The sequence below is a fragment of the Suncus etruscus genome, chromosome 6 (genome assembly GCF_024139225.1).
Source record: "Suncus etruscus isolate mSunEtr1 chromosome 6, mSunEtr1.pri.cur, whole genome shotgun sequence".
In the NCBI taxonomy this organism is placed as follows: Eukaryota; Metazoa; Chordata; class Mammalia; order Eulipotyphla; family Soricidae; genus Suncus; species Suncus etruscus.
Window position 1 is genome coordinate 16,503,035 of NC_064853.1, and position 27,638 is coordinate 16,530,672.

Sequence of the window (27,638 nt, forward strand, 5' to 3'; positions counted from 1 at the left end):
CCTGGTTCCATGCTCAGAAATAGCTCCTGGCTGGCACGGGGGACCATATGGGACACCGGGATTCGAACCAACCACCTTTGGTCCTGGATCGGCTGCTTGCAAGGCAAACGCTACCGTGCTATCTCTCCGGGCCCTGGAAAATATCTTGATAAGATATTTGGCCTATTAAAATAATAGTCTAGAAACAATTAGCAGATAATATTTTAACTGTGTTTCCACAGCAAAGCATACATTTGTTGTTTATTTTTCTTTTACTTCATACTATCAGTATCTAGTAGGATAAAGGAGGAAGATTTTAAAAAAGCAATAGGAAGAGAAGAAAAAGTTTGAGAGGAAAAGAAGGGTAATAGGAAAGACTAAGAAAATATTTCCACTTAAAATTTAATTTTGTAATGTGTAAATTTGAAAAATTGAACTGGAAAGTTTCACTTTTATGAATTCTTTTTTTTTTTTTTTTTTGGGTGGGTGGAACCACACCCAGCGCTCAGGGGTTACTCCTGGCTGTCTGCTCAGAATTAGCTCTTGGCAGGCACGGGGGACCATATGGGACACCGGGATTCGAACCAACCACCTTTGGTCCTGGATCAGCTGCTTGCAAGGCAAACGCCGCTGTGTTATCTCTCCGGGCCCACTTTTATGAATTCTTAAACTTGTAAGCATTGCTGTTTTAACTTAAAAAAAAAAAAACTTAATTTCTTCTTTACAATTTGTGGCTTAAGTGCTGAAAAATTGGTTTTGCAATTCCTTAATGTCCATGTAATAAGAAATTCTACAGACAATAGTTTCTCCTTCTTCTATCCCAAAATATTTCTCATAATACATCATCTCAATGTTCGCAGATTAATGTTCTTACCGTATTTTCCGGCGTTTAAGACGACTTTTGAAACAAAAAAAAAGTCAACCGAAAATCGGGGGTCATCTTATACGCGGAGTATATCCCAAAAAATGTTTCAATATTCAATAAAGGAAAATTGTCTGAATATTGCCACAAAACGAATTTTCCAACTCGATCCTGCACCAATCACTGAAAGGCTGCTCTGACCACCTCTCTAACTCTGGCCAATCCAAGCAGGCTTTTGATGCATGCAAACTAGACAATGTTCTGGTCTGGAATCTACATAGTCAAAAGCCTGCTCAGATTGGCCAGAGTCAGAGAGGACGTCTATCACAGTATAACCTATGAACATTTGCTTGTTGTGATTGGCTCACTGTGGTACATACAGTTACAGCACAGGAACTACGACTATAGGCCTAAACCTATGTTTTAACTGCAAAATTGGGAGTCGTCTTATATATGGGCAAATACGGTACATTAGCAGTTTTAGCACCACTAAAAGACTCCTTAGAAATACAAATTATTCTACCTCACCTAGGTCTTTGGAACTGGAGACATTTCTTCTTTTCAACAAATCCTCCTTGTAATTCTGTTGATCTCTAAAATCTCCAACCTGGGACATAGCTTAGTAGTGGAGCACTTGCCTTGCATGTTACCAGGCTTTGGGTTTGACTTTAAGATTTTTCTATTCTGGCGCTGTCAAAAAAGTAGAACAAAAATGGAAAATCACTGCAGAACACAATTCTTCTGTGCTTTATTGTAGATGAAAACGCACTAAAATAAAATATTTTATATCAGAGGGAAGAAAAAGTTTATTAAATATATTGTAAAATTCCTCACTACCCTTAGAATATGCAGAAAGGTATGGGGGAAAATAACCAACAGCTGCTCCAACATTTTTTCTAGTGTGGTCTTCAACGGTTTGGTGTCCTTACCAACAAATTCACTGCTAAGATAAGGGCAGCTGCTGCCCACAGCAGTCTTCACAAATGCTACTCTAAGAAAACGAGGAGGCCATGCAGGGCAACATCCTAGCAAGAGTAAGATTCTGAAATCTAGCATCAAATTTATTCCAACACAGACTAAAGACTACAATATCAAGATGCTCTGGAGTCAAATATTTGAGTCTGGCTAGTTAAACCCCAAGCATACCAGGAGGACTAAGGAGAAAACATTCACAAAGTGTTTATCAAACACTGGGGAAACTTCTGAGGACAAGAAAGTCCAATATAATCTGAATGTGAAGGCAGCTTAACCTCTGAGATCTTTTTCTTTCTTCTCCCCATTGCAAGACCAAGCAGAGAGCCCTGCTGCAGAGGGATTTCCTTGGGCCAGAAGGAGAAACGCTAAGCGGCCCCTTTAAAAGCCTCCTCCCTGTCTCTCCGCCCACTACGGCGGAAGGCGGAACCGGAAGCGGAAGTGGCGGGGGCGTGCGGGTCCCCATCATGGCGGCCGCCTGGCCTCCCAGGCAGGCTGCTGGTGCTAAGCTTGTGGCTACCCAGTTTTTGGGTGTCCTGTGGTTCGTGGCTGTCACCACAGGATCTTGGGGAGCTGCTGCCACGCCCGGCGAGGAGACGATGAAGTGCGAGGATCTCAGAGTGGGACAATATCCTCTGTGAGAAGCCCCCTGGGCCTGCTAGTGGGAGGCAGTGGCCCTGGTGGGCTTGGGTTGCAATGATGGAAGAACCAGGGACCAGGCAGGTGGCCTAGGGACCCAGGGGAAGGAAATGGGCAGAGGATGCCCACTGAAGAGGTTCTCTTTCAGGCACAGATTTGGGCACAGATGGGCTGGTTGGATGTGGGTATCTCCTCCCCCAACTTATTTATCCCACCTGCATGATCAGAACTGCCCAATGGGCAGGTAGAGGAGCCTGCATGGGGGGACAGAAGGGATAAGAAGGAGAGTTGGAGAGAGAAGTGTAGGAGAGGCATCATCATCAGATTCAGCATTATATTCAGTGTCACCAATTCATCATCGAGATTCAGCATTAGCAATTGAGCATCAGCAAAGCAGCAGCAGCAGCAGTAGCATTACCAAAGAGAGTTAGTCAGCCTGGAAGCCATTTAGGAAGCCTGGAAAAAAGCAGCTGAAAGGGAGACAGAGACCAAGAGAGCCAGAAGGAGTAGAGAAGTAGCTGCTAGGAAAAGGTTTAGTATAAGAGGCCAGCTGGCTGACTTGTGGAACTACTTCTGACTGCTTTGTGAATCTCTCTGCCCTCCACTCTGCAACCTTCAGACCTGCCAGACCATAGGGGCTGCTCCAGGAGCCGGGTCGAGCCCAGAAAGGCCTCACAATCCCCACACCAACAATAGGACTCATTGTTTTTGTTTGTATTTTTGGGGAGGTCACACACGACAGTGCTCAGAGGCCACTCCTGGCTCTATGCTCAGAAATCGCTCCTGGCAGGCTCAGGGGACCATATGGAACGCTGGGATTTGAACCACCGACCTTCTGCATGCAAGGCAAACGCTTTAACTCCATGCTATCTCTCCCCTCCCCTCCCTTCCCCTCCCCTCCCCTCCTCTCCTGTCCTCTTTCCTCTCTCCTCTCTCCCTCTCTCCCTCTCCACCCCCTCCCTTCTCCTCGGCTTTGATAAAGGGCAGAATCAGATGACTTGGGATTACATTCATCTTAAAAATAATTCCTTTAGGGTTTAGCCTTCAAGCCCATGGTCTCCCTTGAAGTCTCTGTTATTGTGCTTACTTATATTCTGGAAAAATGCATGTTCTCAAACATATACTTCTCTCTTTCTCTCCTCTCCCATCTTTTTAAATAAGTTTAAATAAAAAAAAACTACCTTGCTTCACAAATAAAAATGATAATAAAACAAGATTAGCTGCTTCAGGGCTGGGGATCATAGCTTCACTTTCTGGAGCTTCAGTTTTTGCACAGCATGGTTGACCCCCGTTACAATCTGCCCCGTCCCTGGAAACTGCAGAAACTAACCCCAACGTGGGAATAGCCCCTGAGCATAAACTTCCCAAGATAAAGCAATTAACGTTTGTATAAACTTGATGCTATCTTAAACAAGTTGTTGAACAAAAACTAGTAAGATCAAAATATGGGGCTGGAGAGATAGCATGAAGGTAAGGTCTTTGCCCTGCATGCAGAAGGACGGTGATTCAAATCCCGGCATCCTATATGGTCCCCCGTGCCTGCCAGGAGCGATTTCTGAGTGTAGAGCCAGGAGTAACCCCTGAGCACTGCCGGGTGTGACCCCAGAACCAAAAAATAAAATAAAATGAAAGATCAAAATATTCAGAGAGAAAAATCATAATGTTAAACTCAAAGTTAGAAACTCAATTCCTTGGGGTGATTTAAAAACTAGCAGCTTACTGTCTACTTCAAATAATCCAATTTAAGGTTATTTGTTACAGGAATTGATTATATGGTAATATTTTTAGGGTCCCATAAATCAATGCAGTAATAAAATCTGGGAACTTTTTAATTTTGTTTTGTTTTGGGGCCACACTCAGTGGTGCTCAGGGGATACTCCTGGCTCTGCACTCAGAAATCACTCCTGGCAGGCTAAGGACAAGAGTATATGGAATGCTAGGGATTGAACCTGGGTTGGCACGTGCAAGACATGCCTTATCTGTTGTGCTATTGCTTCACACCTGAGAATTTTTTAACCTGAATTTCTCTTGAAATAGCTTGGTAATATTTTTTCTTTTTCTTTTTGCTTTGTGCTTGTGCCCTGACTGGATTCCTTTACTAAAGGCTGCAGGAGGCAAAGTCTGGGTGATCCTTGAGTGCAAAGTCAGTAGTAAGCCTTGAACATTGGGCTGTGTGTGGCCTAAACAACTAAAACAAAACCAAACAAAAAAGATTCCTCTAGGGCAGGGCCACAAAATATTGTACGGAGGGCCGAGTTTGAGACCCCTGCTTTAGAGACAGCATTTTCTGGGGCCAGTGGGAAGAGCTCATTTCTTGCAGAAGTTTGATCCCAGCACTCAAAATAAAAAAATATGGAAACAGAATTGAATTAAAGTGAAATTTACATCTTTTGCCTGAGCTCTAATATACATGATATGCTAATAAAACTTTTTCTTTAATAAGTTAATGAAGTACCACTTAGTGTAGTATGTTTGTAGTTGTGCTTGTTGGATAAATTAGCAGTTTCTTCTTTTCTGTTTGTTTTGGGCCACACTGGCAGTGCTCAAGTGTTCTCATGGCTCTATGCTCAGATTTCACTCTTGGTGGACTCTGGTAACCATATGGTATGCTGGTGGTTGAATCTGGGTTGGCTGCATGCCGGCAAGTTCCTTACCCACTGTACTGTCTCTGGCCCCTGCTACAGCTTCTTCTTACATGTGAATATAAATGTGACTATGTAATATGACTGTTCAAAGAGGATCATGATCATCTTGGAATGTAGTTCCTATTTCCTTGACGTGACTTACATATATTTGTAAAGATGCAAAAATTAATGATGCTACCCAAGAACCAGTTAACTGTACAAACTACACAGCTCACGGTAAGACTAGAAATTTATATTTATTTTGGTGGGGGTGGAATGGGCGGGCAAAATGAGCGGTATTCAGGGACTACTTTGAGATCTATGCTCATTCATGGTCATGCCAGGTGGTTCTGGGAGAACATGGTGCTTAGGATTGAACTAGGCAGAGTCAGTTGTGTGCGGGGTAAGTGCTTTACCCATGTTCTATATCTCTAGCGAATCCTTTAGTGTCTAATTACCCAAAAGGAACTCAGTTCAATAAAGTACTTGGAGTTTTGTCACCCCTCCTAAGTATTTGTAAAATATACTTGTACTCCACAATGTGAGAATAATATGGTAATGGATCAATATTTTCTTAAAGAGATGAATAATACTCTCAGTCTAACGATTCTGTGGGGATTTCTGTTATTCTAAATTTTGTCAGGTAAAAAGATTGCTTTATTAGTTTTAATTTTTTTGTTTGTTTTTTGTTTTTGTTTTTGGACCACACCTGGTGATGCTTAGGGGTTACTCCTGGCTATGCGCTTAGAAATCACTCCTGGCATGGGGACCATATGGGATGCCTGGGATCGAACCCAGGTCTGTCCTGGGTCAGCTGCATGCAAGGCAAACACCCTACCATTTTGTTATTGCTCCAGCCCCTCATTTTTTATTTTTTTAAAAGACTACACTTGTAAATGAAGGGAAGCTGATGGCTGGTAGAACAACTGTTTTTGGGTTTTGGAGCCACACCTGGTGATGCTCAGGGTTTTCTTCTGGCTATGTGCTCAGAAATTGCTCCTGGCTTGGGGGACCAAATGGGATGTCAGGGATCAACCCAGGTCCATTCTAGGTCAGCAGCATGCAAGGCAAACGTCCTACTACTTCACTGTCACTCTGGCCCTGCAATTTAGCATTCTTATTTTCGCTGGTACATAATGATGGCAATAAAATAGTATTATTTTGAGCAAAGTACAACTACTTAGGGAGCTGAGGAGAATACTGAAAGGGTGGGAGCATATGCTTATTATGCAGGAGGTCTGTGTTCAGTCCCTGGCATCATCTGCTTTTTTTTAATCCTGGACATCATCTGTTTCTGTGAGCACCTGGAACAACCCTTCAGCATCACTGAGTTTGGCTCACCCCAAAAACAACAAACAAAACAAAACTATGATTATTGAATGATTATTTTAAGACTCAGGGGTCCTCAAACTTTTTAAACAGGGGCCAGTTCATTGTCCCTCAGACCATTGGAAGGTCTGACTATAGTAAAAACAAAGCTTATGAATGAATTCTTATGCACACTGCATATATCTTATTTTGCAATGAAGAAACAAAACAGATACAAATACAATATGTGGCCCGCGGGCCATAGTTTGAGGACTACTGTTAGAGACTAAGGTAAGAATGGATGTTTCCTTTATTTTTTATTTTGGGACCATATACAGCAGTGCTCGGGTTATTCCTGGTGGTGCTCGGGGACCATATGGGATGCTGGGGATCAAATCCTAGTCAGCCCCAAACAAGTCAAATGCTCTTCCTAGCTGCTGTACTATTTCTCCAAACTGTTTATTTATTTGTTTGTTTGTTTTTAGGTTTTTGGGTTACAACCGTTGGCGCTCAGGGGTTACTCCTGGCTCTCTGCCCAGAAGTCAACCCTGGCAGGCACGGAGACCATATGGGATGCCGGGATTTAAACCACCATTGGTCTTAGGTCGGCTGCTTGCAAGGCAAACGCCCTACCGCTGTGCTATCTCTCCAGCCTCTCTGTTCTTTTAACTCTATTTAACACCTTGGTTTATAAAGTTATTTATGCTACAGTTGTTTCAGTCATTCAGTGTTTCAACACTAATCCCAACAGCAGTATGACCTTCCCTCTACCATCCTGCACTCCCCTCTAAGACTTCCCTTAGGCAGTCACACATTGGTTTCATATTGCTTTTATATACATATATATAATTTTTTTTTGTTTTGGGGTCATACCTGGCTGCGCTCAGGGGTTACTCCTGGCTCTACACTCAGAAATTGCTCTTGTCAGGAGCATATGGGATGACTATATCAGGGGACCATATGGGATGCCAGGATTCCATTCTTCTGCATGCAAGGCAAATGCCCTACCTCCATGCTATCTCTCCTGCCCCCTCATATCGCTTCTTATAACAAAATCGTAATAACAACTATTAAATGGCTAATAGAGTTATTGAAAAGAACTTTGGTACAAGAAAATTTGTGAAAATTGTTCTATCTGACAATGAGATCGTTAGTCATTTTCTAAGGTTTTACTAAGAAACTTACTAAGTAACTTACCAATAGTTACTTAGTTGCTAGTTGATCCTTCTGTGTTACTGTTTTGTTAATTGAGCTCAGAGGGTTCCTATGTTATTTTTCCTCTTATTTGGTGTTCTTCTAATGCTATATTGCTCCCACTCTTATGCACACTCTTACCATAATCATACTAATCTATTGAGAGTTGTGGCCTGAACTATATTGGCTGCTAGTATTGGTTGGTTTTCTTTCTTTCTTTCTTTCTTTCTTTCTTTCTTTCTTTCTTTCTTTCTTTCTTTCTTTCTTTCTTTCTTTCTTTCTTTCTTTCTTTCTTTCTTTCTTTCTTCCTTCCTTCCTTCCTTCCTTCCTTCCTTCCTTCCTTCCTTCCTTCCTTCCTTCCTTCCTTCCTTCCTTCCTTCCTTCCTTCCTTCCTTCCTTCCTTCCTTCCTTCCTTCCTTCCTTCCTTCTCTCTCTCTCTCTCTCTCTCTCTCTCTCTCTCTCTCTCTCTCTCTCTCTCTCTCTCTCTCCCTCCCTCCCTCCCTCCCTCCCTTCCTCCCCTCCCCTCCCTTCCCTTCCCTTCCCTTCCCTTCCCTCCCTCCCTCCCTCCCACCCTCCCTCCCTCCCTCCCTCCTTCTTTCTTTCTTTTATTTATTTTGATTTTTGGGTCATACCCGGCAGTGCTCAGGGGTTACTCCTGGCTCTAAACTCAGAAATTGCTCCTGGCAGGCTCGGGAGACCATATGGGATGCCGGGATTTGAACCATCATCCTTCTGCATGCAAGGCAAATGCCTTACCTCCATGCTATCTCTCTGGCTGTATTGGTTGGTTTTCTAACTACAGTTCTCTCAGAGGAAAGCCATCTCCTTTCTTTATTTTTATTTCTTTATTTCTTTTGGTTTTTGTGTCACACCTGGTGGTGCTCAGGGGTTACTCCTGGCTCTGCACTCAGAAATTGCTCCAGGCAGGCTCTGGGGAACCGTATGGGATGCCGGGAATCGAACCACCGTCAGTCCTGGGTCAGCCAAGTGCAAGGTAAACGCCCTGCCACGGTGCTATCTCTCTGGCTCTCCTTTTTCTTTTCTTTTTATTTTTTGTGGTGGAACCATTCCCAGCAGTGCTTAGGGGTTTTTACAGACTGCATTCAGAAATTACTCCTGGCAGTGTTCAGGGGACTGCATGGAATGCTGGGGATCTAACCAAGTCATCTTCGTGCAAAGCAAATGTTCTACCTGCTGTACTATCTCTGCAGTCCCAAAAGTGACTTTAATATGGAAAATATGAAACTACAGTATCTTTTTCTAAATAAATGCACCTGATTATCTGGTCTTTGTACAGTATGACTCCCAGAGAGTGAGATCATACTTAGTCAGACTCTTGGGCAGATCAATACTATCCAGAGACCTCTTATTAAGTGGAGTATGATGCTAAAACCTTCCACTTCCTATCGTAAGTCTTTGAGTTAATTAATTTATGTATTTATTTATTTTTGATCACAGCAGTAAAAGGTGCTGTGCTTGAGAGGTCTCAGTGGGGAGAGATCTTGTGGTGACTGAGCAGAGACTTGGTTCTTCCGCATGCAGGTACATGTTCAGTTTATTGAGCTATCTCTATGGACCAGCTTTTTTATTGTGAGGAAACATCATTTTCCAATACTTTACTGAAAGGTTAGTTAGCAATTTTACATTATGAAAAAGAGTTGTTTTGTAATTGAATAATTCCATGCAGTTCCAGGCTTGAATGGCTGCCATATAAATCCCAGGTATTTGCCAGAGCCAAACCTTTTGCAAGAAAACTGCAAATTGAATAGTTTTCAGGCATGTGGTGTGTTACATAATCTTGTTTACTAGTTAACAGTTGTTGGTAATCAGCTTCTTTAATCACATCAAGTTGATTTATTTTTGCTTGTTCCTAAAATCAATGTAAGCATGAGCTTATTATGGTATTATGGAAATAGTATTGATTAAGAGTAATGAGTATTATTAGTTTAGATTGGAAAGAACATTGTCTACTTATAAGACTGGGCATCTCATTTAATTTCTTAGAACACCAGTTTTCCTGTTTGTTAAGGGAAAAAATGAAAAAGGAATAAATGACTAGTTCGGTCTACTTAACAGTTTATTCTTCAGTGAAGAACAAATGCAATACTGCAGAGCCAACTCTTTGGTTGATGCTTTCTTTGTTCTTTGCTTGTTTTAAGGCATCATAGTTTACAGGAGTATTAAAGGTATTTGCTGAATAAGACTCCATGGTTTCAAGAGCCCCTTCACCATTATCTCGCATACCAATCCCCAGTTCTATCGATCATGTCAGGATTTGATTCCATTTGGAATTGTGACATTGTCTGATCACTTCCTTTGCTTATTTTTTTTAATACTTTATTTATGAACAAGATCACCCAGTATTTGCTTTTATTTTCTGACTCTCTTCACTTAGCCTGACCCCTCCAATTCCATCCAACTTGCAGCACACACAATTTTTTTTTTTTTTTTTTTTGGTTTTTGGGGCACACCCGGCAGTGCTCAGGGGTTACTCCTGACTCTACGCTCAGAAATTGCTCCTGGCAGGCTCGTGGGACCATATGGGATGCCGGGATTTGAACCAATGACCTTCTGCATGAAAGGCAAATACCTTACCTCCATGCTATCTCTCCGGCTCCCTTTTTTTTGTTGTTTTTTGGGTCACACCCAGTGATGCTCAAGGGTTACTCCTGGCTATGTGCTCAGAAATTGCTCCTGGCTTTGGGGGGGGGGGAGCATATGGGACACTGGGGATTAAACCCAGGTCCATCCTGGGTCAGCTGCATGCAAGGCAAATGCCCTACCACTGCACTATTGCTCCAACCCCCACACTGCAAAATTTTATCTTTTCTCAGAATCGAGTAGTATTTCTTTTTTTTTTTTTTTTTTTTTGGTTTTTGGGCCACACCCGGTAACGCTCAGGGGTTACTCCTGGCTATGTGCTCAGAAGTTGCTCCTGGCTTGGGGGACCATATGGGACACCGGGGGATCGAACCGAGGTCCGTCCAAGGCTAGCGCAGGCAAGGCAGGCACCTTACCTTTAGCGCCACCGCCCGGCCCCTCGAGTAGTATTTCATTGTGAATGTGTCCCACAATGTCTTTAGTCACTCATCCATTGTTGGACACTGGTTGTTTCCAAGTGTTGGCTATTGTAAATAGTTGTGCAATGAACATAGGTGTATGTGTGATCTTTTGGATTCATTTCTGTGTTCTTGGGGTAGATTCTCAGGAGTGGAATCAGGGTCAATTTGATGTTCTATTTATAATGTGTTGAGGAGCTCTCAAGCCATTTTCTAGAAAGATGGAAAAATTGATTAATTTCATGTCATAAAACCTATCATTAATTTGACAGCCTTTCATAATAATACAATCAGAATTGTTTTCTTGGTATCTCTTCACTATTAAAGTTCTCTTAAATTTCAGTGTATAAGGGAATAAATCTAACATCTAATGAATACTTTTAACATGGCACCATTCTGACACACCATCTGCTTTTATTTTATTATTATCATTAGTAATTTTTATGGTTTGGAGGCCCACACCTGGCAATATTCAGGGCTTAGTCCTGGCTCTGTGCCCAACTAGAGCTTGGAGGACTATTTGGGATACCAGGGATCCTGCTCAGGCTGATCCCATATAAGACAAGTATCCTCCTCACTGTACTATCCCTTTGAACCCATTGTCTGCTTTTAACACGAACATATATATTGTATTACCAGGTGTTTCCATTCTACAGTTTACAAAACAAAATTTAGTGAGATTTTATAACTTCCTTAAGAGGTTTATTCTGGTTGAGCCACAGCTTCTATCTTTAAATCCAAATTTGTCTGGTTTGAAAATCCTGACATTTGGATTTTTCTGTCAGTACATAAAGAATCTGATCAATATGTTTCTATCATAATTATTTTCTTTTGTCGCCAAACTTTGGAAATATAGACCATCTTTTTTTCTGTTTACATAATTTTCATTCCTGATTCTTCTGTCAAACTTCTAGAAACATTGTAACGATGTGGTTCCTTCTTTACTGTGATACCTTCTCTCCCCAACTGGGAATGTAATTATGTTTTATATCACAGCTCTCTCTGGAAGACCTGATTTTCTCTAATCTATGCAAAGATCTAATAAGGTTGTGACAAAGTGACAGCTTCACACCAAGAAAGTACAAGGTAATAATACAGTCAGAGAAAAATTACTCAAAATTTTATGAGAGAACTCTGATTTATGGCACAGTTCTTCAAACTGGTTTGAAGACTTGAAAATATTTAAAGGTGCTTTTAAAGGAAGCCTTATATTTACCTGTAGATACTCTCATAGGGCACATCTTTGTGGAGGGGAATGCTTCTCACCCAGACCTCTTTAAATTCGCTGTCTCTTATACGGGGGATGTGACTCAGTGGTAGAAGACTTGTCTTCCATGTTTGTAGTGCTGAGTTCCATCTCCAGCACAACTTAAAAAACAATATATATGTATGTATATATATAATATTTCTCTTTGGTACATATACATACTTGCCTGATGCCCAAAGTCTTGGCCTTCATCCAGGTGTACTAGAGACTCTGTGCTCCCACGTTCCTTCTCAGTGCTAAGCTGGCTAGGTGTTGGCTTTGCTTGCTCAGGCTGCTGAAACAAGAGTGCCGCAAACAGCCTGTTCTAAACAGCTGGCACTTCTTGGGGGCTGGAGAGATTGTACAGTGGGTAACGTGTTTGCCTTGCACATGGCCAGCCCACTTTCGATCCCTGGCATTCCATACAGTCCCCTGAGAACTGCCAGGAATGATACTTTTTTTTTGGGGGGGGGTAGTCACACCCAGCAGCGCTCAGGGGTTACTCCTGGCTCTACGTTCAGAAATCGCTCCTGACAGGCTCGGGGATGCAGGGATTCGGACCACTGTCTTTCTGCATGCAAGGCAAATGCCCTACCCCCATGCTATCTCTCTGGTCTCCAGGAATGATTCTTGAATACATTGCCAGGAGTAACCCCTGAACATCACCAGATGTGGCCCAACAACAACAAAAATCAAATAGCAGGCACTTCTCAGACTTCTTGAAGAGAGAAGCCTATTAGCAACCTATTAGTTTCATGTTTGCTTTTTTTTTTTCTCTCCCTCTGTGTTATATTTGGGCTTATGTGGGGTTTTTGTTTCTTTGTTTGTTTTGGGTCTTACCTGGTAGTACTTAGGACTTTCTCCTGGCTCTGCACTCAGGGATCACTTCTTGCAGGGACCATATGGGTGGTGGGGATGGTACCTAGGTCAGCCATGTGCAAAGGAAGTGCTTTACCTGCTCTATCCTTATTAGTTTTTTTCCTTGATTATCATAGGGATATTAGGAGTTGGGGGAGGGGAAAGGACTATATATGGCATCAGGAATTAGACTGAAGGTTCAAACATACAAAACATATTCTAACACTTGAGGCACATCTCCCATCCTCCCCAAGTATTTGTTGTTTTAGTCTTGTAGCCATATCCAGCTGTACTGAGGGATTATTTCTGGCCTTGCACTCAGATTATCCCTGGCATGGCTCAGAGGATCATATATGGTGTGGGGGATTGAGTTTAGTTTGGCCACATGCAAGGTAATGAATTACCTACAGTCTGATCTCTTAGGCTATCCAATTTTTTGAATTTCACAGAGCTAGAGTATTTTTTGATCTGCATGCTATTTATGCTTTGACTTAGACAGTTCTTTGCTCTGAGAAGCTTGTTGTAGGTTTGTTTTTATTTATTTGTTTTGGTATGCTGTAGATTTTTAACAACATTCTGATCCACAGATGCCAGCAAACTCCCCCCTTCTTAACCTACTGGAGGAAAATGCCTCCAGCACCATGTTAGCATTGCAGGCATTTGCCCCTCTCAATTTTGAGTTATCTTTTAGGTAGTTCTTGCCAAAAACACAACCTACCATTGTAGATTTTTTAGAAGATATACCCTAGAGATATGATCATAATTGACTAAAAAAAAATCAGTAAATCCTTCGTCAAGGGAAGTAGCCATACAGCTCTAGATGAATTTATCTATTAACACTTGGCCCAGTTTTTTTTTGATCCTAAAATCATGTCTTATATCTGGAGTCCATGTGGGAAATGGCTATGGAAAAACTCCATTTTGTTTGTTAATTTGTTTATTTGGAGCCTTACCTGCCACATGCCTGGCAGTGCTGCGTACTTCTCCCAGAGAATAGAGATCAGAGATTGACAAGCTTCAGAAGTTTGCCACATGCAAACTTCATTCTTGTACTGTATATATCTGGGCTCTTGGGAAAGTTCTTGTTTTATACTGTTCTCACTGTATTATTCTGTTTCTTGAGTTTAACCAGGATCAGAAGTTTCAAGGCAGATTAACATGCTTTCTTTGGGTTAGAGCACAGTAACTGTACTTTTGGCCTTAGCCACCAGGTATCTCTCAGCTACCTTTGTGACTTAATTACTATCCACCCCTAGTGTTTCTTGGTATAATTATTTCTTCATTCTCCTCGTTTCATTTTATTACTTTGTTGTTTTGGGCACACCTGGTGGTGTTTGTGGCCATACCTCCTGGTATGGTGTTTGCTTCTGACTTTGCTTGGGGACTGAGATTTGAACCCAAGCTTCTTGCCTGTCAAGCATATGCATTAACCCCTTGAACTATTTTTTTTTTTTTGCCCCTTCACTTTATTACTTTTTTCTTGTTGAAATGGTTTTCATTTGTACTGAATCAGTGTCTTTAGTGTAAACAGATTGTTGTGGAAACTTAAATAGGAAATAAATAAGACAGATGATGTAGTTTGCTTTATTGATAACTCAGCAGAAGGGCAGTCATTATAAGGTTTTTCCCTGGCACCATCAATATTCTTCATGTTGGCCACTTTATATATCCTTTGTAGTGTCTGGCCACAGTAACCTCTTGGGTTTCATAAACTTGCCCTTTTAAAGCAACCCTGTTATAGATGATTTTAGTGCTTTTATTTTGGGAGTGGGCCACACCTGGTGATGCTAAGAAGTTATCCTGCCTCTGCACTCGGGTTTTTCTCCTGGTGATGCTTGAGGGACATGAGATGCTAGGAATCCAACCCAGGTTGGCTGCAAGCAAGGCAAGAACCCTCTCTGCTGTACTATAACTCCAGCCCCTCATGTTATTTTCAAGCCATAGAGTACTAGATTCTATCTCAGGGGTCTCAAACTCATGGCCCACGGGCCGCAAAAGGCCCTCCGTACAACATTTTGTGGCTCTGCCCTAGAGGAATCTTTTTTTGTTTTGTTTTGTTTTGTTTTAGTTGTTTGGGTCACACCCCCCAATGTTCAAAGCTGAACTTTGAACTGACTTTGCACTTTAGGATCACCCTGACTTTGCCTCCTTTGGCCCTCAGGTAAATTGAGTTTGAGACCGCTGAAAGGATGCAAATTACACATAGATTATTCTCATGCCAAAAATGCTTGTTTTTGGTTAGTGGTTTCTTTTTCCATATCAGAATATGCTCAGGGGCTACTCCTGATAGTGCTGGGGGGACCGTGGGGCACTGGGTATAGAAAACTGGGTTCCTGCATGCAAAGCATATGCTCAACCTTTGAGCCTTTTCCCTGTCCCCAGTTTTGTTCTTTATTCTGAAAGGCTCTCAAGGCATCCAGATAGGGCTTATCTATTTCATAGTCATTTCTCTAAGAATTATTTCCTTTGGGGGCCAAAAAAGAGAGTACACCAAGTAGAACACTTGCCTTGCACATGGAATACCCAGCTTTGATTCCAGGCACTGCATATGGTTCCCTGAGCTCACCAGGAATGATCCCTGAGCACCTCAAGATATGGCCCCAAAACAAAACAAGAATGATTTCCTCTTATTATGATGTCATCTGGTATATAACTAGAGAAAACTTTGCTGAACATTCAAATAATATATGATACCAAGTCCTAGAGGGAAGGGAGAAATACATGAAGAATAAAAGTCTTAGTTTATTTCAGTCATTATCTACATGAGTTACTATAATTGGAAAGTACAATATCTGATTATCTCAAAATTTGATAGATCAACTAATAAGTTTTTAACAGCAATCAGGAAATAGTCTTTACCTTAGAGATGATAGAAAGGGCTATAATACTTCATGGTTCTTTTCTCATCACCTTTGCCAGAGGTAGAAGATGCAGTGAATAGTCCTGCATCAAATCCAATAAAGTCTCATGTTCTGTTTTTGTGGTGAAATTATTAAATTATCTTGTATTATATGTAATTATATAGCTCAGATGCAGATCCACACATATATACATATATAACACAGCTTTTTCTATCTAAAAGTCTCATACCAGGTATTACTATGTGAAGTGGTTTATTCTTTTTTGTTTTGTTTTGTTTATTTGTGGTCTTTGTTAGTTTTTTAAAAACAAAAGAATAAAAAAACATAAACAAATGAATAATAATTACTCAAGTGGGAAAATGTTATTTTTTTCCTTTTTTCTGCTTTCAGTTCAATGTTTTCCAGCACCCAACATAACTTGTAAGGATTTTTATGGGAATGAAACACATTTTACTGGAAATGAAGTTGGTTTTCTCAAGCCCATATCTTGCCGAAATGTGTAAGTACATTAGAGAAACTAAATTTTCATATTTATAATAAAGAGTTATTGTATGGAGAAAATCCTATACTACCATAATATTTTTTTTCCACTAGTGTAATAAATCTTGTGGTTGTTTTTACTTGCTTGTTTATTAGAAAAATTTTATTAAAGAAAGGCAAGAGGAGAGAGCCAGAAATTTTTCCAAGTGTACATGTTATTTTATAAATGTAACTTGCCAGACAAATAAAGCTCAGTAGTTCACTCTGTGGAATAGAGACTATGAACTCAGTCAACTTATGCCCACCAAGCAAATTATGAAAAAAAGTCCATTTCTAAATTTTGGGAGATTTCTAGGTTTTAGATAAGTATTAAAATATGTTTATTAATTATACATACTTTTATTTATTTATTTTTTTTGGTTTTTGGGTCACACCCAGTGGTGCTTAGGGGTTACTCCTGGCTGTCTGCTCAGAAATAGCTCCTGGCAGGCACAGGGGACCATATGGGACACCGGGATTCGAACCAACCACCTTTGGTCCTGGATCGGCTGCTTGCAAGGCAAACGCCGCTGTGCTATCTCTCCGGGCCCTTTTTTTTTGGTTTTTGTGTCATACCCAACAGCGCTCTATGCTCAGAAATGGCTCCTGGCAGGCTCAGGGGATCACATGGATGCCGGGATTCGAGCCACCGACCTTCTGCATGCAAGGCAAATGCCTTACCTCCATGCAATGTCTCTGGTCCCTAATTATGCATAATTTAAGGACACTTAGAAACTTAGTTTTTACTCTTTGTAATAGACATAGCTGAGGTGTGGTAATGTTGAATCAAATTCAGAAGTCATCAGTTTGGAGGCCGGAGTGATAGCACAGTGGTAGGGCTTTTGCCTTGCATGAGGCCAACCTGGGAAGGACCCAGGTTTGATTTCTGGCATGCCATTTGGTCCCCCAAGCCTGCCAGGAGCAATTTCAGAGTGCAGAGCCAGAAGTAACCCCTCAATGCCACTGGGCATGACCCAAAATCCAAAAAAATAAAGTTTGGGTGGTTGAAGAGATAGTACAGCAGGGAAGGCACTTGTATATAGTTGACTGCATATATAGTTGACCTGGGTTCAACCCCCAGCACCATACATGGGCCTCTCAGCACAGAGCCAGGAGGAAGCCCTGAGAACTGTTGTGTGTGGCTCAAAAAGAAAAGTGGGGGGGGGGGGGGTTAGTTCGGAATATTAAAATAAATGGCTTATTTGGCAATGGGAGTTCTCATACAATGCTTAGAGGATTTTCCCAGTAATGTTTGACCGATCTGAGTAGAAGGTTCAATGTTTGAACCAGACAGTGTGGTGCTACTCTGACCCAGTGATGCTGGGTACCACTATGACCAATTTGGGGAGGGGACAGGGGATCTCTAGAACCATCTAGTGGCTCATGAGAAGATCTCATGAGCTAGGGATCAAATGAAATCTAAAGCATGTTCTGTAGCCCTTTTCAGCCGTCTCCCTGACCCGAATTGGATTATTTGGTTAGAAATGTTCTGTTTAGGGGCCGGAGAGATAGCATGGAGGTAAGGCATTTGCCTTTTATGCAGAAGGTCAGTGGTTTGAATCCCAGCGTCCCATATGGTCCCCTGAGCCTGTCAGGAGCGATTTCTGAGCGTAGAGCCAGGAGTTACCCCTGAGCGATGCCGGGTGTGTCCCCAAAACAAAAAAAAAAAAACAAAAGAAATGTTCTGTTTAAAGAACTTTTCGGGTTTGGTTTTATTTTTGTTATAGTAAGGTTAAGTTTTTTTAGTTTCTGTGTTGTGCTAAAGACATTCCATTTTATCTTCTTTTTACTTGCTAGCACTATATATTTACCTTCTAAATAATACATTATTATTATTATAATTATTATAGTTTGGGGCCACATCCAGCAGTGTTCAGGGGTTACTCCTGGCTCTGCATTGAGAGGTCCTTCCTGACAGTGCTTGGGGAACCTTATGGAATGCTGGGGATCAAACCCGTGTCAGCTGCATGCAAGGCAAATGCATGTAGTTGTATTATTGCTCCGGTTCCCCATACAATATTATATGAGGAAACTTGACAGTGACTATAAAAACATGATTTTCTAACAACCTTTGTATCAATAAATAATTTTTGTTCAACTATTTTTACATATATGATGATGATGATGATGATTTTTGTTGTTGTTATTGTTGTTTTTGGAAAGCGGGTTGGGAGCCACTCCAACCTCTGTGAAAGACAAGCATCCCTGGATGTCTCTGGCCATCTCTATCACTTTAGTTTCTATTTTTCTTTGTCTTTTTTTTTTTAATTTTATTTTAATTATTTGTTTTGAGTCACACCTGGCAATGCTTAGGCCTCGATGGCGAACCTATGGCACGTGCGCCAGCGGTGACATGTGAAGGCCTTGCAGCTGGCTCGAGGGAAGGTCCGCAATTAATTATGCACGTGCTGCATAGTTTTTAGATACTTAAAATCTTGTTATTAAGGCTTAATTGACGTGCTGGCACTTTTGAGGAAATTCTTTGTTTTTGTGCGGCAGTTTGGGCACTCGGGCTCAAAAAGGTTCGCCATCACTGGAGGGTTTACTCCTGACTCTATACTCAGGAGTCATTCCTAGATGCTCAGGGGACCATATATACCTTAACTCTTGTGCTTTCTCTCTGACTTCATCTTCTATTTTGTTGTGTCATCTTGAGCAATCATTCAAGTTTCTAGTATACTAAGATCTCACATTAGTAAGGTAAAAATTGTTACAGATTTTATGATGTCACACCTGGCTGTGTTCAGGGCTTACTCCTGGCTGTGCTTGAGGGATGAACTTCAGCTGGCTCTGTGCAAGCCTTACCCATGCTTCTATTTCTCTGTTTTTTCTGAAATATTGTAGATTCTTTTTTTTTTTTTTTTTTTGGTTTTTGGGCCACACCCATTTGACGCTCAGGGGTTACTCCTGGCTAAGCACTCAGAAATTGCCCCTGGCTTGGGGGGACCATATGGGACGCCGGGGGATCGAACCGCGGTCCTTCCTTGGCTAGCGCTTGCAAGGCAGACACTTTACCTCCAGCGCCACCTACCCGGCCCCAATATTGTAGATTCTAATACAAGTAAGAAGACTATCTGTTAAGACTGACTGATCACTCTGTTTGGCCTTTACCGGTTCATATCATCTATATTGGTAATACAATGATGGTCTGCTTTGCCTTTCTGTGTCTCTGGGTGGTTAGGCTCAACATGCTTGAGCTGCAGGAATCATATTAATGAAACACTGATATTAATTATGATAACATAACTATCAGAAAAACCAGATTCTCCATTTCTATTGGCTAATTAATTGGCCTTCTATAATAAAATTTACAGATCAAAAATCAAATCTGCCTTTTTTTTTTTTTTTTTTTTTTGGTTTTTGGGCCACACCCGGCGGTGCTCAGGGGATACTCCTGGCTGTCTGCTCAGAAATAGCTCCTGGCAGGCACGGGGGACCATATGGGACACCGGGATTCGAACCAACCACCTTTGGTCCTAGATCGGCTGCTTGCAAGGCAAACGCCGCTGTGCTATTTCTCCGGGCCCCAAATCTGCTTTTTTGACCATTGATCCGGAAGAGGAAGTTAGAGTGATAATTTTAGTGGTAAGAGTTACGAAAGTAAGATAACCAGGGGCTGGAGCTCATTTGCCTTGCATGCAGTTGACCTGGGTTTAATCCTCGGCATCCTATATCATTGCTAGAGCCTCCCAGGAAGTATCCCCTGAGCACCACTAGGTGTGACCCTCCCCCAAATTTAGATAACCAGATATAAGGGGCTAGAACTAAAGCACAGTGACTAGGGCATTTACCTTGCATGTGGCCTACCTAGGTTTGACCCCTGGCATCCCATATTGTTCCCCAGCAAGTAATTTCTGAGTGCAGATTCGGAGGAACCCCTGCGTACCACCGCTGTGGCCCAGAAACACCCCTCCCCCCAATAATAACCAGAAATATCATTTTCTGTTAGCAGGATTCTGTAATACCAACCAATCAAAGATTCAACCACTAATCAGCTACTGAGTATGGAAGTCCCTGAAAAGCTCTTGTTATTGTGCTCTCTTTCCAGTTTATGTATTCTTCTTATATGGTCAGGGTGGTTTTTTATTTATTTATTTTTTGTTTTTTGGGCCACATCCGGCGGTGCTCAGGGGTTACTCCTGGCTGTCTGCTCAGAAATGGCTCCTGGCAGGTACGGGGGACCATATGGGACACCGGGATTCGGACCAACCACCTTAGGTCCTGGATCAGCTGCTTGCAAGGCAAACGCCGCTGTGCTATCTCTCTGGGCCTATGTATTCTTCTTATACAGGATCCTGTTAGATTCTTTTTTCAAACTATATGATATTAGTACTCATTAAGAATTTTATTATGGGCTGGAGAAATGGCATGGAGGTAAGGCATTTGCCTTGCATGCAGAAGGACGGTGGTTCAAATCCCGGCATCCCATATGATTCCCCGAGCCTGCCAGGAGCGGTTTCTGAGCGTAGAGCCAGGAGTGACCCCTGAATGCTGCAGGGTCTGACCCAAAAAACAAAACAAAAAAATTCTATTGTAATATTGTAAATAGTTATTCAAAAAGGCATAATCCAAAAACTGAAATTTAAAAGTCATGGTGGTGTGATTATCAAAACTACATAACTTCTCAGTTAGTTAAGGCAGGTAATTAACTGGAAAGAAGGGTTAGAATTTCAGTGGCTATTTTTGCTTTTTTGTTTTTTGGTCCCCACCCAGTAGTGTTTACTCCTGGTTCTCTGCTCAGGGGACCATTTTGGTGATGGGGCTCGAATCTTTGTCAGCCTCATGCAAGGCAAAATGCCTTACCAGCAGTACTATTGCTCCAACCCCAAAATTTTAGTGGTGGTAGCATAGTCATTTTTCAGGTTCATCTTAATTCATAGTTCAGTTGGTGTTGGGGTGTTGACAGATGAAGCTGCTCCACGTAGCCATAACAGGCTCTTGCTTTTTCTGTTTGTGGTTTTTTTCCTGCCGCCCTACGAGTCCTTTTCCCTCAGCCAGCAGATGGGAAGGAGGAAAGGGGAACCCTTGGAAGAATGTTTTATGGGTCAGACCTGGAAATGGCATATTTCCATCGGCCAAATGCCATTCTGATTGCACTTAACTACAAGATGATTTAGAATATGTCGTTGAGCTGGATGTTCATAAGAGAAAAAAGAGAAATGTCTGGGTAAACAAACCGATCTCTGCTACACCGCAGGTTTTCCGATTATTTAGGGTGATTTATTTATATAGATAATTGCTTTTCTGATTTTATTCTCCTTCCCAGACAAGCTTCTTGAAAGACTTGTTTCTCTAGTACTTGTCCTTTATAGCTTTTCTGTCTAATGCAGTGTGGCTTTTGGCCAGGCAGAAACTTACCAATGAACTTTGTTGCTGTGTCAAATGGCTATTTATGGTTTGTGTCTGAATATTTCTACAGCATTTGGTATTCCCTTCTCTTCAAATACTTTATTTCCTTGACATCTATATAAACCATTTCTTCTTCCTTAAATCTTAATAAGCTAGAAGATATATTTGGTCCTTTTCTCTTTTCTATTCACCAGTTCCTTTGGCTTCTCAATTTCATCTTTATATATACAGATCATGTCCCCTAAGTGGAATCTGTTATCTCTTTTTTAAAATCATTTCCCCCTTTGTGTTAGTAAAGGACACCTGTTCTGCTTAGTTTTCTTAACCCCTCAATTGCCCTGATTCACCATATCTAGGTTGGTAATGTCCTCCTTCCTCTTTTGTATTTTAAGTCTTTTATTTACTTTATTAAAAAGTCTTTATCAGATAATTGACATAGACCCCTTCTTTTTTATTTTTTTGGTTTTTGTGTCACACCTGGCAGTGCTCAGGGGTTACTCCTGGCTCTACACTCAGAAATCGCTCCTGGCAGGCACGGGGGACCATATAGGATGCCGGGATTCGAACCACTGTCCTTCTGTATGCAAGGCAAACACCTTACCTCCATGCTATCTTCGGCCCCAAGACCCCTTCTTAATATTTACTAGTTTTGCTCATTTTTCTCCTCCACTGCTGCTTTCTTCCTCATTTATTTCTGGAGTTTAGTGTGTCCCATTCCAATGGAGATGAGTTCCTTGCCCCAGTATGAATCTGAGAACCTTAATTAGATACATAAATGTGATTTACCTTGGCCATTTAGTACCTTCCCTAAATCCCTGTAGCTCTTCCAATTGGAAACACAATTCAGAAAATTGGGTGATAAGCAGGAGTCTGACATGGACATGATCAAGTTTGATTTTTTGTTGTTGTTGTTGTTGTTTTGATTTTGATTTTGGGGGCCATACCCGACAGCGCTTGGGGTTTATCCCTGGCTCTGTACTCAGAATTACTCTTGGCAGGCTCAGGGAACTACAATGAAGGCTGGACCAGGTTGGCTGCATGCAAGGTAAACGCCTTACCCACAGTACTGTTTTTTTCTGCAAACACCTCAGATTTAATTTTTAAATGGGCAATTCTTGGCTATTTTGTGTATTCATTTGTTTGTTTTTCATTCATCTATATGCCAATAGTGCTCAAGTACTTGGTGATCCTCAGGGATCATTTCTGGCAATGCTTGGGGACCATGTGTGGTACCAGGGATCTGAACCACATGTTTTACAGGTGGAAAACAACTGCTTTAACTTTTTTTTGTTTTGTTTTGTTTTTTTTTTTGGGTCACACCCAACAGCGCTCAGGGGTTACTTTTGGCTCTGCCCTCAGAAATCACTCCTGGCAGCCACGGGGGACCATATGGGATGCTGGGATTCGAACCAATGATCCATCCTGGATCAACTGCTTGCAAGGCCAACGCCCTACTGTTGTGTTATCTTTCCAGCCCCCTACCTTAACTTCTGTACTGTCTCTTTGGCCCCATGCTTTTATTTGTGGGAGGAGGGAATCGTGTGGCATACCATACTTGCCTCTGCTTAGGGCTAACTCCTGGTTCTGGCTCAGGGATCATTCCTGGTGTTACTCAAGGGACCACATGTAGTGCCAGGGATTGAACCCAGCTCAGCTTGCATACAAGGCAAGCACCTTACTGTACTGTCTGCCTTCTTTCCCCCCATGCTTTTTTTTCTTTTTCCAATGCTTTCTTCAACTATTCTGTCTTTTACTCTCACCAAGTCACCAAAACTGACTTTGCTGAGAATGCCAGTGAATACTTTTTTTTAATTTAGTGATTGATTCTTAACTTTTTTTTTTGTCATGTTAATTCTTTATTGTTCTTTCGGCATTATCTTCATTGGCTTCCAAGAGACCATACTCTTCAAGTTGTGCCTCTTATTCATTGTTAGCTGCAACCACATTGCTTTAAAGACAACTAAGTGGGGGCTGGAGCAGTGGCGCAAGCGGTAAGGCGTCTGCCTTGTGCACATTAGCCTAGGATGGACCACAGTTTGATCCCCCGGCATCCCATACGGTCCCCCAAGCCAGAAGCGATTTCCGAGTGCATAGCCAGGAGTAACCCCTGAGCATCCATCACCAGGTTGGCCAAAAAGCAAGCAAACAAACAAACAAACAAAAATAAAGACAACTAAGTGCTGATGAGTCTTTTAAAAAAGATCTTTAAAGTACTGTGATTACAGAGATGTTCGTAGTTGGGTTTCAGTCATCGATTGAATACCACACCTTCACCAGTGCAACCTTCTCGCCACCAATGTCCCCCGTTTTTCCTCCACCACTCATTTCCTGAATGTCTTCAGGACAGGTATTCCATTCCCCCCACCCCTCACTTTTATTTTTTTTATTTATGGTAGTTGTCAGTGCAGTTAGTGTTCTAACTGCATTCCCTTTCTTTGTGATAAGCTTTATGTCAGGCTGATCCTTCTGGTCCTCGTCTCTATTACCTCTGGGTATTATTACCATCCTGCCCTTTATTTTTCTTAAATCCCACAGCTCTGTGTCTGTCTCCCTCCCTCTGACTCATTTTACTCAGCATAATAGCCTCCATATCCTTCCACGTATATGCTAACTCTGAAATCATCACCAACCTTGACTTCTTTCTTAACTATATATCGACTTAGAACTTGCCTAACTTCTTTCCTAACTACAGACTTAAAGTGAGCTGCAATGGTCAGAGAGATAGTACAGCGAGGAAGGGAGCTACCTTGCATAACATCGACCCTGTTTGATCCTTGGTATCAGATAGAGTTCCTTGAGCTTTGACAGGAATGATTTCTGAGCACAGAACCAGGAGTAAGCCCTGAGCATAACTGGGTGTGGTCCCAAAACAACACACAAAAAATCCAGTTGTCTTTTGGACAACTCTACTTAGATAAATATCTCAAACTTTAAATCTGGGATATGGCTTACTGGTAGTGTACATGCTTGATGTATGTGAGGCCCTGGATTTGACCCTTTATGCCTAAATAAATGAATAGATAAATTTAACTAAAATAAATGGAAATACTACTATTATTCTAGTCCAGTTTATTCATAGTCTCCCCTAGCTCAGTTAATGCTAGCTTCATCCTTAGTTATTCAGATAAAACCTTGGCGATATCATAATTCACATCTTTTTCCACTTTCTTTGGTTTTTGAGTCACATCTAGCAGTGCTCATAGTTTATTCTTGGCTCAGCTCTCAGGGATCCAGGGCTCAGGGAACTCTATGGGTGTTGGGGATTGAACCCTGGTTAGCTGCATGTAAGGCAGGCACTATATCCACTTCTGTCTTTCCAGTCTCCATTAGCAATATATTTTTTTCATACATAAAGAGATTCATTTGTTAGTGCTAAAGGGTGGGAAGAGTACTTGCCTTTCATGTGGCTGACCCAGGTTTAATTCCTTGCATCTCCAGTAGTGACCAGGAGTTCAGTCCCCTAGGACTGATCCCTGAGTGATCACCAGGAGTGATCTCTGAGTACAAAGCCAGGAGTAAGCCCCAGGCACCACTAGGTGCCCCAAAACCAAACAAACAAAATTCAGTTGACATACCTAGAATTTATTTTTACTTTTTCCTTTGTATTAATCAAGGCCATGCCATTAATTCTTAGTCTTAATTACTCTAAACCTTCAAATTCCTTTGTCCCTGTGGTAGCTGGAATGATTTTAACAAATATATTTTCTCTTAGTTCTTATTAACCAGTGAATACATACTTTCAATTCTATTATTTAGCTTGATTTAATTAGATATGGTTTTTTTTGGTCGGGGGAGGGTCTTACCCAGCAATGTCCAGGGGCTATTCCGTAGACCATGTGGTGCCAGAGATCAGGCCTAAGTACTGACAGAATGCACTGCAAGTATACAACTAAGCCTTTGATCTTTCTCCAAAGGCCTGATTTGATTGGATTTGATCTATGTCTTACTAGGAAGTGTGAAACAAATACAGACTTTATTGTGATTGCCTCTTGTACTTTGGTGATTTGTTCCCAAAAGAACTTAACCCAACTTGTACTTTTTTTTTTTTTTTTGGTTTTTGGGCCACACCCGGCGGTGCTCAGGGGTTACTCCTGGCTGTCTGCTCAGAAATAGCTCCTGGCAGGCACGGGGGACCATATGGGACACCGGGATTCGAACCAACCACCTTTGGTCCTGGATCGGCTGCTTGCAAGGCAAACGCCGCTATGCTATCTCTCCGGGCCCTCCCAAAAGAACTTAACCCAACTTGTACTTTTAACTTGGGCCCCAGGAAAACTCGAGCGGAATTGATTGGAACTAAGTCTGCAGCCTGAATTGTAGCTCCGCAAATTTCATAGGAAGGCAGCATCTTCCAGCTGCCTAAATCTGCTGAACCACAGCCAGTGAAATCTGCAAGTGTGACAATAATGGCTTATTGTCATAAGCCACTGAGTTTGTTGGTAGTTTGTTATAGGACTTTATTGCAACAATAGCTCACAAATATCCCCCTATAGTCTATTTTCAGCCTAGCAGCTAGTCCAGTTATTTAAAATTCTAAATCAGGTGCCAGAACCACAGCAGAGCGGATAGGGTTCTTACCTTGTTCGCAGCCAACTCAGATTCAGTTCCCAGGATCCTAGATGGTCTGTCAAGCCCTGCCAGGAGTAATTCCTGACTGCAGAGCCAGGAGCAACCCCTGAGCATTGCTAATTTGGGACCAAAACCCAGAATAAATAAAATTCTAAATCAGATACTATGCCTCTTTGAAATTCTGCAGTAGTTTCCCTTGTCTCAGAGGAAAAGCTAGTGTTCTCTACCTGATCTTCTCCCTCGGCCCTATTACTTACCTCTCTGCCCTGATGTACTGTTCTTTTGGGGCCAGGGGAGAGGGGAGGCTGTGCTGTGTTGGGGGCTTATTCCTAGTCTGTGCTCAGGGACTCTGGGACCTTATGGGGTGCCAGGAACTGAGCACCTGACTGTCACTCCAGCCCCTCATGTGCTATTTTTCCCTTCTCTCACTTCCTTTCTTGAATGAGTCCCTGAATATACTGCAGGCGCATTGGATGTGCTGTCCTGGCCAGAGTTGCTTCTTTCTCTTGAGACCTTCTGCCCCCAAAGGCCTGGTGTAGCTAACTCACTTCCTTCAGGCCTTTGCTCAGTTTTCCTCTTACTGAACTGGCTCTGTCCCTTTGACAATTGGGGTTCCATATATACCTTGTTCTACTGCCCCTTTTTTGCATGACTTTACAACCAACCCCCAAGTTATGAAAACACCCCATGCACCTTATTTCTGACCCCAGGTGAAAGGGTCTGATGAAGGGTAGCTGCAAAGAATAAACTAAGCCAGTCAGCACAGAGTCATGGAGTCAGTGGCTTCTCACCTCCTGGTCTCTCTGCCACCCAGCCATACTGACCTTTCTTTATTCATGCAGCACCAGTTCAACCAGGTGGGGGAAGGTAGCATGAGATCCAGGTGAACTTTTACATATCAAAGGGCTAGGTGAAAAGGAAAGAGGAAATTGGGGGAACACTTCTGTTTTGGGTACATAGGAGGTGTCATCTAACACATGGCATTTATGACTTTCTAATATATGATCTGCCTTTAAAGTATGTTTATTGCTCACTGGCCACTAGGTTATAAGCTTTGTTAGAGATGGAATATTTGTTTCTTTTTTATAATATATCTCAGTAAAACTGATAGTGACTGATACACAGCCATTATGTTAGTAGAGAATACACAAGCCAACTACCACATAAATAATAACTTTAGTTTTGTGTCATTAAATGTTAGTGGTATATGAATATGACACCTAGGTTCTATTTTTGTGCAGAAATGGTTATTCATACAAAGTTGCGGTTGCCTTGTCTCTTTTCCTTGGATGGTTGGGAGCAGATCGGTTTTACCTTGGTTATCCTGCCTTGGGTGAGTAATATTTCATTCAAAAATAAATGAATAAATTCTTGTGAAATTTTCAGCTAAATATTTATATTATGAAAGACTAGAATGTTTGATTTGTGGGCAAGACCCTCTGTGTCACATGCAGTAAAGACATAATATGAAAATGGATCATACTGAAAATGAGAAGATTTGGGACCTGAATTATGCCTTGTACCCGAATATAGAGGAGAGGCAGACTCAAGATGAGGCAATCTCCAAGGTCTTTTTGGGTGAACAATAGTCAGGCTTCT

General features: G+C 41.8%; 1 protein-coding gene across 1 annotated transcript in view; it reads left to right on the top strand.

The window, feature by feature from the left end:
* The first annotated feature begins 2,243 nt into the window (after positions 1-2,243).
* TM2D1 (TM2 domain containing 1) overlaps positions 2,244-27,638 on the top strand; it is a 53,041-nt gene continuing 27,646 nt past the window's right edge. The window contains exons 1-4 of the mRNA XM_049774433.1: positions 2,244-2,441; positions 5,240-5,313; positions 15,993-16,101; positions 27,281-27,372. Coding sequence (XP_049630390.1) covers positions 2,281-2,441; positions 5,240-5,313; positions 15,993-16,101; positions 27,281-27,372 — 436 coding nt within the window. The 5' untranslated portion in view covers positions 2,244-2,280. The remainder of the gene's footprint in view (positions 2,442-5,239; positions 5,314-15,992; positions 16,102-27,280; positions 27,373-27,638) is intronic.